This window comes from Crocuta crocuta, unplaced genomic scaffold, assembly GCF_008692635.1.
Source record: "Crocuta crocuta isolate KB4526 unplaced genomic scaffold, BGI_CrCroc_1.0 scaffold50, whole genome shotgun sequence".
NCBI lineage: Eukaryota > Metazoa > Chordata > Mammalia > Carnivora > Hyaenidae > Crocuta > Crocuta crocuta.
Genome location: NW_027527428.1, coordinates 1,991,882 through 2,003,398, shown reverse-complemented (window position 1 = coordinate 2,003,398; position 11,517 = coordinate 1,991,882). Strand labels below are relative to the sequence as shown.

General features: G+C 46.7%; 1 protein-coding gene across 1 annotated transcript; it reads right to left on the bottom strand.

The window, feature by feature from the left end:
• Nucleotides 1-4,477: 4,477 nt before the first annotated feature.
• LOC144225509 (CMRF35-like molecule 5) lies at nt 4,478-11,294 on the bottom strand. The gene is made up of 4 exons (XM_077756741.1): nt 11,023-11,294; nt 9,021-9,350; nt 6,954-7,080; nt 4,478-4,847 (listed from the first exon to the last, which is right to left on the bottom strand). The coding sequence occupies exons 1-4, from the start codon at nt 11,060-11,062 to the stop codon at nt 4,745-4,747; spliced, it is 600 nt and encodes a 199-aa protein (XP_077612867.1). The 5' UTR covers nt 11,063-11,294; the 3' UTR covers nt 4,478-4,744.
• Nucleotides 11,295-11,517: the final 223 nt, after the last annotated feature.

Below are 11,517 nucleotides of genomic sequence, written 5' to 3'. Positions count from 1 at the left end.
TAATTATCTTACCTTCTTATAATATGTGCAGGATACTTTGTGAGTACCCTTTTTCGCCCCTGGTGTCAATTATTCAGATCTCTCCTTTTATCATGAATATCCCTCTAGGGTTTTTGTTTTTGTTAAAAAATCAATTGTTGGCTTTTTGGTCTTCTCTATTTTATATTTCTTTTCTACTTCAAATTATTATTTTTTCTTGTCTTCATTATTTCCTTTCTTCTACTTTCCTCTGTAAGTCACCATGCAGTGTCACTACGGCCCAGAGTGGGACACCTACGTGAAGTCCTGGTGTCAAGAGGCTGATCTGAATGGCTGCAACATCCTTGCTCAAACCACTGGATCAGAGCTGAAGAAGAACCGTGTGTCCATCAATCAGAAAAAGCGCACATTCTCCATGCGCATATGGGGAGAGTAAAACAACTTTTGAGAAAAATAAACTGTTGTTTTCTTGAGTTTCTTGCTCCCAAGCATTTTACAGGATGGCAACCCTGCTCACACCCCTATCCTGGAAATTTAGATAAGGACCCAAGCTTAGAATTCCGCCATAAGTTCCTTCTTTGATTTTTCTGGGGCACTTTTTAAATTAACAACTTGGAGTTGATTCTGTGAAAAATCAGTGACCTCTTCCCTGACTCCCTTGTAAGTCAAAGAGGCCATCACCCTGCTCTCAGTTTCCTGCTTGCTCATGGTCCAGGATGGGGGGCTGCCCTTCCCCAGGCTCACTGAATGCCTCTCCCCTGGATCTGTAAACAATAAATTTTGAGACTCTGCTTCCATTGTGTGTGTGTATTGAAACTGTGTCTTTAATTAAAACATCCCTGGGTGGTTCATGTCCCTAAAGTCAGAGTGTGGCTATTGAGGGAGCTACCTACCTGCCCACCCGTGTGGGTGGTTGTGCCTTCTCATCCAGCAGGTGGAGATCTGCATATTCTTAATTCCATGAACCAGCTCTGACTTCTAAGTATACCCAGAGGAACTCAGGCAAGTCAATGCAGACACAGCCTGGTGTGGGATTAGGAGTGTTGGAGATGACTGTGGGTCCAAGTTACATGACCATTGACCCAGGGAAGTACTCTTCCCTCATGCACCATTGGGATCTCCGTGGCAAGAGGGAGCTAGTGAAGAATTGGGCAGGTATGCCAACTTTTATATTTATTTGTGGGTTTTTAGAAATAGAAATTTTAAAAACACACAAAACGTAATGTAGAAAAGTATGTTTTGTTTTCTACACTACTTCCTTACCCAAAGGTAAGGACTATAACAAGCATGTGTGTCTGTGTGTGTCTGTGTGTGTGTGTAAGAGATAGAGAGTATGTGTGTGTGTCCATTGATGACATTCTATGCATCCAAAGTATATATGTGTGTCTATATCTTTCCTTTCCTCACTGAAAAATAGCATGTATTGTTGTCTCACTTAATGTATTTTAAAAATCATTCTATAACAATACCTATAGATTTTTGTTTTTAATGGCTTCATTGTATTCCATGATATTTATATATCATGAATTGTTTTTGCTTGTGATGGACATTTCCTTTGTTGTTGTTGTTGTTGTTTTGCAACTGGGTGCAATTCTGTAGTGAATCTCCTTGCATATGGGGTTTGATACACATTTGTGGATATACATGTAGGTACACTCCCATTTAATAAATAGCTGTGTTACTGGTCAGTGCATTTTCCAATTTGGTGCATATACCAAAAAGATTATAAATTTCTACCCTTCTCTCAATGTGTTAATAAATGCCCACCCCATATCCTCATCATTGGATGTGGTCAGTTCTTTACCTTTACACTGTGATTGGCAGACTTGGCATTTTTATGCACATAACCGGGCTCCAGGCAGAGGAGAATGCTGTGGTGGATGGGAGTAAATGAGAGAGGAGGAGGAGGAGTAAAAGGCTGCCAAGCAGCGAGCTACCAGGCTGGTGATGCTGGGTGAGCTGAGAACCAACGGGACACCTGCCCGCATTGAGAGAGAGAGGTTCCAGGCCGCCACCTGCTCCAGCTTGCAGACCCTCTCAGACACCTCCCTCCCCACACTAGACTTTGGCAAATATCAACTTACATCTATAAATGGAGTGGCACCTTCAAAAGTTTATGGGTGAAAAGAATAGAAGAAAGAATAGAAGCTCAAATAAAATAAAAACCATACTTCACAAGAGGAAATGCCCAAGGGCTGGCCACGAGTGTCAATGCTGGGCTTGCACCTTCCAGGGTAGATTGGTTACATGTAGTGGTATTGGCCCATAAGTAAATATATAAAAGCTTCCGGAAGTCAAGTTTCTCACAGTGTGAGAGGGGAGTCACAAATAGAGAAAACCAGAAAATTAGAAAGAGCCCTGTGGTTTTGGGTGGGAATTGGGGATCTTGGTGGGAACTGACAGTCTTCAGTGGATGTGGATATAAATGTGAATACAACAGAGAGTATGTTTCTATCATTTATCTGTATATGTAGGTGTGTCTGCAGAGGACCTAGGAAAAAAGACACCCTAATAATTAGAGAGCACCCAGCTCCTGGCCCTTTAGCTTCTTGAAAATCATTCTCCACTAAAAGGAAGTAGAGTTCTTTGAGAAGTGGCTAATTCCAGGGCTGGGACACCAAACCCACAAGCTGAACCTTGGATATCTTGTTATGTCACAAAAAAGGAAGAACTCAAGGGCTAGAGAGACACATCAAAAGGGCAGAAAGTTGCTTGAAGTGGCTCCCAATGGCCAAATCTGGGACAATTTGAACATCAAAACACATAAAGGTAGTAATGGAGTGTAAACCCATGGAGCAAAATAAAAGCCATTTCAGTATATATTGGTATAAGCAAATAAAAGACTAAATAGAAATTTGGTGAAGAACTGGTGATTTACATTGTTTCAAAACTTTCATTGACAACTATTGCATGTGAGGCAGACACACAAGTCCTCTGAGTATCTCCCTGATTCTAGGCAAATGGGGCTCAAGAAACCATATGGGTCATTAAACATTTCATTTTACACATGGAGAAATGGAGACCAGACAGAAGATATTTGCCCAGTGCCACAGAGCCAGTGGCACCTGAGCCAGAACTGAAAACAAATTCTTTGATCCCAAGTCTGGTGTAGTTTCTATACCCCCCAGGATGTGCAAGGTTGTTTCTGTCTAGTAAACAGTTATGTTTTGGCATACCCACTTTACATTGGGTCCTATTCCAGATGAGACCACCATATAAAGAATAATCACAGACACTGTTAGTCTAAGTGTTTCATCTTAGCACTCTCTGATCTGTAGAAATCCAGGTAAGTATCCCCTAAAATGTCCTCCGCCATTATTCTAGACACTTGTAAAGACTTCTCAACTGGTGGGTCCTTGATATTTTCCCTGATTAGGGCTTTGACATATGAATTTGGTGGGGGGCGACACGAACATATAGTTCCAATAAAATGGTTCAATATTAAATATGGACACAAAAAAAGAGTAGACAGAGCTCAGGAAGAATGTAAGTGGAAAAGAAAAAGCTCCAAAACCCTTATTGAGAGGAAACATATATACCTTTGAAAATAAAAAAGAATAAGTCTTGTGTTATTTTTTGATGAGTGAGGCAGAAGAAGTTAAACACAAAGGGCTGTGCATTCTGGACTTGCCATTGTTCAGCTGGTGTGTGTGGGGGGTGGTGTGAGGGGAGGTTGGGGAGGTGGAAAGGCCAAAGATCAGGCCAAACCCAAGAGTGGATGATGGTGAGTCTGAGCTGTCTGGGGGATGGGCAGCATCACAGCTGTGATGGGGACAGATCTGAGCCTCTTAGACTGTCCTCTCTAGATGGAAAAGTCCAAACAGACCCTAAGGACCAGTGGGGCCAAGGGACAAATGGAGGGACAGAAATGAACTGTTTCTTGTGACCACTGGGTGAGTGCCCTATGCCCAGAGGCCACTGATGTAGATACAGGTACAGGTGGGTATTTACGTTGTTTCAAAGCTCCTCCCCACAAAACACTTATTACTTACAGAGGGAAAAAGAGAAACTTTAATGAATTTTGTCAAATTTATAGTCATAAATCCATACCCCTAGTAAGATCTTGTTTGACACGACAGTAACTCAGGTATTCCAGGCTTTAAAAAGCTGATTAGGCTGTGTGCTTAGCATGTGAAGACTTTGTAAGGTTTGAGGTATACATAAACCACAATACACTTTTTTAAATTACAGAAAATAATTTCTAGACATAGATCCCTATACTTTACCTTTCTTAGCCATCAGTGAAATTTTGCATCTGCATATGAAGAACCACCATTGGGACCCCTTTGAGGGGAAAAAGGAGCTTATCCAGCCCTCTCACTTTCTACTCTCCCATCTCCCTGTTGCTGGAAACAATCTAAATCTACACTGGATTTAGAGTACCTTTACACTGCCTAGAAGGAAAGGGTCATCCTCTCACATATAAAACATTCAAGTAGTGTCCCAACAAAAAATAATTCATAAGAGGGTGCAGCAAGCCATGGATTTTAATAGGAAATATACAGTGCAAACAGACAGGATGTGGGTTGGGTAATGGTCCAACTCTGCCTTCAATCTTTTACATTCAGGCAATTCTTTCTCTGGGAGGTACCGATGCAGCAGAAGGTGGAATCAGCAGACCTTTATACAGCTGGCCTATCAGGGATATTTGTCCATGTGAACACACTCCCAAGCTTTTTGGTTTAATTGAGGTTTTATGCTTGCTGGTTGGTCTGGAATTGGAAAACCCATCATTGGCCAGAGTGTTGAATGATGTAATAGTCAATTATCCTCGGCAGAGCCACTCCAGAGTCACAAGGAAAGGAGGTAACAGGAAGATCCACACAGGAGGATTCTCTGCAGCTACGTTGAAAGCCAGGGTTGCTGACCTGTTCAGGGCAGTGAGGGAAACAGTTTATTCCTGAGGTCAGGACAAGGGGAGTCTTCACCTAACAGGGACCTTCATCTCTCTTGGAACTGCAGTCACTGCCTTTTCCCTGATCAGAGGTCAGAGGGTGTAGGGGTGTCCATGGGGTGGAGGCTGTGGTTCTCCTGCACAGGCTGATTTACATCTCTCTAAGTTCCCCTGACTCCTACTTGACCACATCACAGTAACAGCAGGTCTCAAGCAGGGGAATCTTCACGAAGGCTGAGAGCACAAAGGAAGGTTGTGTAGCAGGGCCCTGTGCAGGGAACATGGTGACAGGAGTGAGCTCCCTCTTCAGGGGATGCCCCAGGCCTTACCTGTCTGCTTTCACCTATATCCCACCCATATAATCTGTTAACCTTCTGGCTTCTCCTGGGAGGGGTCTTTCCCCACTCTGACCCCCATGTGGTAGAGCATAGCAGGTGCACTATCACATACACCTTGTACATGGACACATGGTCTCTGCACCATTGTGCCCTTGCTCACATATGTCCCCCCTGGGAATCCCCATCAGTATCTGGAATTTGACCCCCTCAACCTCTGCCCCCTCAATTCCCCCACAAGCCATGCCAGGAACTCTTGCAGGCTGACCTTGTTCTCTTCTTCTGCCTACCTTGAGCAAGATGTGTCATGTCCATTTCACAGAGAGTTTTCTTGAGAGAGAGGATATGCTTCCTTGAACTTCCTAAATTATCCTTTAACCTACTGTACTCTCTTCCCAAGTTCTGCTTGCTGCAGGGCTGCTGACCCCTCTCTCTACCCGCAGCTTCCTCCTGTGCCCTTCAGTCTCCTAAAAGTCCTGCATCCTCCCTCCCACTCAATAGAAGAACTGGTCTCCAAACAGTCATGAGCAGGACAAAAGCTGGTTGTGAAGCATGAGCCAAGTGCCTGGCCTCATTTGCACACATGACTAAACACACTGCTCCGCAGGGTCAGGCTCCAAGGAATAGGGTCCTTGAGAATCGAAGGAAGAAGGAAAGGAGCTTGAAGGAGGGTGGTGAAGGGTGCTTCTGGCAGGAAATGCACCATCACCCTGGTCTGGGATGGGGTGAAACTGGGGCAGGGTGTTTGCCCTTGAAGAAAGAGTTAATTGATTGTTTCTTGGATGCCTGTTGAGGTGGTGGGTTTCAGATTGATGGCCCAGCCTGTTGACTATGTTGGGAATGTGAAAAAGGAGAAATTCCAGTTTCCTTCCCCTTCCCAGCATTTCCCTAGCATTTGGGGAGAACAGGGATGGATCCATGGGACAGGTACCTGCACAACTGTCTGTGGGCAGAATAATGCCCCCCCAAAGATGTCCTAATCCCTAGACCTGTGAATGTGTTACGTTATGTGGCACGGGGAATAAATGATGCAGATGGATTTAGGATTGCCAAGCAGTTGACTTTGAGATGGGGAGGTGATCCTGGGATATCTGGGTAGATCCTATAGAATTGCAATGTCTTTATAAATGAAAGCACATGAGAGAGCCAGTGTCAGGGTAATGTGGCTGAGAAGGACTCGGCCACCCCTGCTGGCATATGGAAGGGACCATGAGCCAGGGGTGCAGTGGCCTACAGAAGCTGGAAAAGACAAGAAGTGTTTCTCCCTTAGAGCCTCAAGGAGGAACCAGCCCGGCCAGCACCTTGGGTTTAGCCCAGTAAGACTCATCCAAGACCTTGATCTCCAGAACCTTAAAATCATAACTTTGTTTTGTCTTCAGCCACCAGGGTGGTGGCGATTTGCCCCAGCAGCCACAAGGAGCTAATCCAGAGCTTGTCCCTTCTGGTAACTGGAGGCTGAAAGCACTTGTGCCTGTTTTGCCTTCTTGGGGGTCAGGAGGAAGGTCCAAAGGAGACCAGAAACTTCTCTCCTGCAGCCCAGCTGAACAACTTTGCTTAGATTTCTGGTGGAGAGGGGGAGCACTTTAAGGACTCAGAGGTATAAAGAGGGGGCCCAGTGCAGACTTTGCTGTTTGTCCCCTGCACAGGAAACATCAGAGGAGCCAGTGGGGTCCCTGTCAGAGTGCCCTGAGGGGAGCTGTCCCAAGGCAGCAATGGGAAGGTCTGTGGGGTGCAGGTCTGCTCACCTATTTAGTGGGTTATTCAAATCCATGGGCTGGCTGCTGTTGATGCCCTGGGTAGATGGAAGAGTAGAAATCCAACTGGGTAGCGTTGTTGTTGCCACAGTCTGGGGAGGGTCTGTTGGATCAGGGGCTAAACACACAGAGTAGGACAAGGTTCTGAGTGTCACAGGTGGTTCCCATGGTCTTCTCCACCCCCCACCCCCCGGGGTGCAGAACTTTCTCTCTTAGTGCTACTGTTCAGCTACGTTGGTCTTCTCTTGCTCCTTTGCTTTCTATCCCAAACATATGATTACTTATTTGCAGAGCAACATGAGTTTACTTCCTTGTGAGGGATTTGGGGTTGCTGATTATGTAGGAATTCACATTCAATTTAATCTCAGTGTTCTTTGGCGGCACAGCTGAGCATGTCAGAACCATGTTCCTAATCCCTGGAGCCTTAAATCAGCCAGGCAGGCTCTTTTCTGAGTCTCAGCCTTGCCTGAAGCAGGCTCTGTGCCACCTGTCCTGAAGCAATGTGACTCATGAGCTGGCAGACACAGGGTTCCTCTGCTTCTTGGGTCCACCAAGTGCCCACAGCCTCTGCTTCCTCATGGGGTCCTTTCTGCCTCCCTGGGTCTTGTTTTCTTATTTCTCCAGGACTGCCTAGGGAAGGTCGTCTGGGTTAAGGGTCCAGACTCCAGTTCTCGGGCACCAACTCCTCCTCCACTCATGCACACATCTTCCCACCTTTGTTGTCCTTTTCAGTTAATTTCTGGAACATTCTACACAAGTATATCTCTACACTCCACACATTTGCACACTATATATGCATATGCTTAGTTTGAAGGGACTTCTCTAGAAGTCCCTTCTCTAGAAATGGAGTGTTGAGGGGCGCCTGGGTGGCTTAGTCGGTTAAGCGTCCGACTTTCGCTTAGGTCATGGTCTCGCAGTTTACGGGTTCGAGCCCCGCGTCGGGCTCTGTGCTGACTGCCAGCTCAGAGCCTGGAGCCTGTTTCAGAGTCTGTATCTCCCTCTCTCTCTCTCCCCCTCCCCTGCTCACGCTCTCTCTCTCTCTCTCCTAGAAATAAATAAAAATATTTTAAAAAATGTCTTAGAAATGGAGTGTTGAACAGCAGATCCATTACCTACCTGGTGTCTGTCTCTGTGTCTGTGTGTTGGAGACAAGATGCAGGGTCCAGAGGCAGAGCGGTGGGACGGGGGCTACAGACTGAGTCTCTTTCCAGGCCTGTCTCTAGGGAGGCCCTAGTGTTTCTGGGGCAGCTCAGGGGAGCCTGGGGGCCCCTCCAAGGATAGAGGCAGCAAGAGGAGAAGGTGGCCACAACACAGTGGAGCATGCCTTTCCTTCTCCCAGAACTGGATGCACAGTCCCACACCTACTCCTTTGTGCTGATGTTGCCAGAGGGAGAGGGGGAAAAGAGGACTCAGGGGGAGGGTCTCTTGTCCTTAAGTAAGACCCTCAGGATCATGGCTTTCTGATACCCTACTCCTCTCTGTACGCCTGATAATGCCCCATGCAGGATGGGATGTGATCAGGAAAAGAGGAGCTGCCTGGGGCGCCTGGGTGGCTTAGTCGGTTAAGCGTCCGACTTTCGCTCAGGTCATGATCTCGCAGTTCGTGGGTTCGAGCCCCGCGTCGGGCTCTGTGCTGACTGCCAGCTCAGAGCCTGGAGCCTATTTCAGTCTGTGACTCCCTCTCTCTCTGACCCTCCCCTGCTCACGCTGTCTCTCTCTCTCTCTCCTAGAAATAAATAAAACATTAAAAAAAGAAAAAAGGAAAAGAGGAGCTGCCTTCCCTGGACAAGTCTGTTCTTCTCTGCTCCCTCTGGGGAGACCAGATGGAAATGTGTGGAGGTGTGGGGGCTCAGTCTTTCTTTCAGTCTTTCCCCAGACTCTTGGTGTCCCCATCCATGCTTGCACATGCACACACATGCTCACATAAGCACACACACATGTATAGCCTCAGGAGAGTTTTGAGATTCCTTTCCATCTACCCAGAAAGGCAGAGGTACAGTCCTGACTCCTCTGGGGATGGATCTCAAGACCCCAGAGCACAGGAGGGGTAGTCCTTACCTGGGTCGACAACCACGGAAAATTTGTATCCTAGGTCATTGCCGGTTCGCTCAATCCCACACCAGTAGATGTCTGTGTCATCCCGACGGAGATCCTCCAAGGTCACAGTGAATGTACGTCGACTGCGGTTCTCCTGGATGGACGCTCTGCCCTTCTTCACCAGTTTCTCTGACCCGGTCGTCTTAACAAGGATTTTGCAGGAATTCCAATTCTTCCCTCGACACCACCACTTCCTATAGGATTCCCATCCTGTGCCGTACTCACAGGATGTGATCAGTGTGCCCCCCTCTATGCCTCTCACCGTTCTCTCCACACAGGTGGAGAAGTGGCCTAGAAAACAGAAAGCCAACATGCATCTCATCTTTCCTTGGCCCAGAGCTGACCCGGGTGCTGCTGGGGCTTCTGGTCCTGCCCTGAAGACTGGCTATCCATCTCCCACAGAATTTCTTTTCTATCACCCCTCTTGTGAATCCTCCTTAAGGCTCCTAACTGCTTGATACAGGGCCCTCCACTCACTCGCCATCCTACTGACCAACCCCTCCCCCCTCCCCCTCAAGCAGCAGCTCTTCCCGACAGCACAGAGTGCACACTGCAGCCACAGGTGTATTACTGAATCCCAGAACTGGTGAGGCAGTGTGGCCCCTTCCCCATCCCAGCCCCTGACACTCTAACCCACACACACCTACAAACCTTCAGCCTCCAAATTGTCATGTGACATGACTTAAACACACACACACACACACACACACACACACACTTACACAGGTGATTGCTAGGTTTTTTTTTTTACTTACACACCTTGTACTTCCATGTATCTAAAACGTCAATTGATGAGTAAATGGGGGTCATTTTATTTCTCATGATAACTTCTTGCCTAGAAAAGATACTATCTGCATCCTACCTCAAGCTTAGTGGTTCTGGAAGATGAGAAGGAACAGAGCTGGGACAGCCAAAGGGTTCTGCACTAGCTACCGTCTTCTCTGAGCATAGAGCACCAGCTGCCTCCAAGGATTTGACATCCAGCCCACAAATAGTCACCTTCTCATCTCTGGTCTTTCCCCCCAGGTGAAACACTCAAAGTGTCTTGTTTGTTGCTCTATGACATTGCATGACAGTCTGATCTTTGGATCATCCAGAGCATAGACTCAAGCAGGCTGATGTGTGGGGTTGAAGAACTCTCCAGAGAGCCTGTCACACCGTGGTTTTGCTGCCTGTCTTCCTCTCTGTAGTCTGAGTTCTTCAGAAGAGAGATTCCCGGCTCGAGCTACAAGTTAAGACCAGTTGTTTAGGCTTTTAAATTATCCCGATGGCTGAATCCCACCTTGAGTGAGTGGGTCTCAGCTGGAGACTGATCATCTGTGCTCCTTAAAAGTTCCTCAGGAATTATTCATGTATGTTTGTATATATGAGTGAAAGTATGTGCCTGTCATCTATCCATCCATCCATCCATCCATCCATCCATCCATCCATCCATCCATCTATCCATCTGTCTATCAATCTATTTGCCAGGGTTGACAAACAGTGCCCTAGGAAACAGACACCATTTACATTATTTATTTTTCTTTTCATTCCTCAATACCTAACTTAGTACCTCTCAGGTAACAAAACTTAAAAAAAATTTTTTTTAGGGACACCTGGGTGGCTCAGTCAGTTAAGTGTCCAACTTCAGCTCAGGTCATGATCTCGCAATTCGAGGGTTAGAGCCCCATGTCAGGCTCTGTGCTGACAGCTCTGTGCTGAAGTCGCTTGGAGCCTGCTTTGGATTCTGTGTCTCCCTCTCTCTGCTCCTTCCCCACTCATGCTCTGTCTCTGTCTCTGTCTCTCTCTCTCAAAAATAAACATTTAAAAAAAGAAGTTAGATTTCAAAAATATATTTTTTAAATCTTTAGAAAAAACGTATCTTGATGAATGAAAGACCCTGCCATTTTCTCCAGGACAGGCCCTATCTGAATCTCACCCAGCTTCTCCAGGTACTTGGTCCCGAAGCCCCCACCTCACTCACCTTGGACGATGAGAAGGAACAGAACCGGGAGCAGCCGCATGTCTTGCCTGCCTGGCTTGTCTCACTGGTGCTCAGCAAATGCCAGCTACCCTCCAAGAACTTAAACTGAGCTCAAATGACACCTTCCTTCTTTTCTTCTAAATTAATCTTTTTTTGGTTTCTCTCATCTACTTCCCTTAATTTTTTTCTTCAGTTACTTCCTAATTTCATTAATTGCAAAGCAGTGGCGACTGTTAGGAGCATATAGCTGACGTGATGAGGTGTGTCCTCGCCTAGCTCTGGCGCCTCAACTCAGCACCCCCTGGAGTCTGACCCTGAAGACCTTCTCCCAGGGGAGGGTCCCTGCACCCCCCCCACTCTGTAGCACCACCTCCAGTCTGTGTGTACCTACTTCCTGCCTCCCCCCATCTCCCAGCCCAGTTCTCCACTTCAATGGTTTTGGTGTTTTTGTAGAGCTGTCCACCCTGTGAGCAGCTCAGATGTGCTCCAAATGCC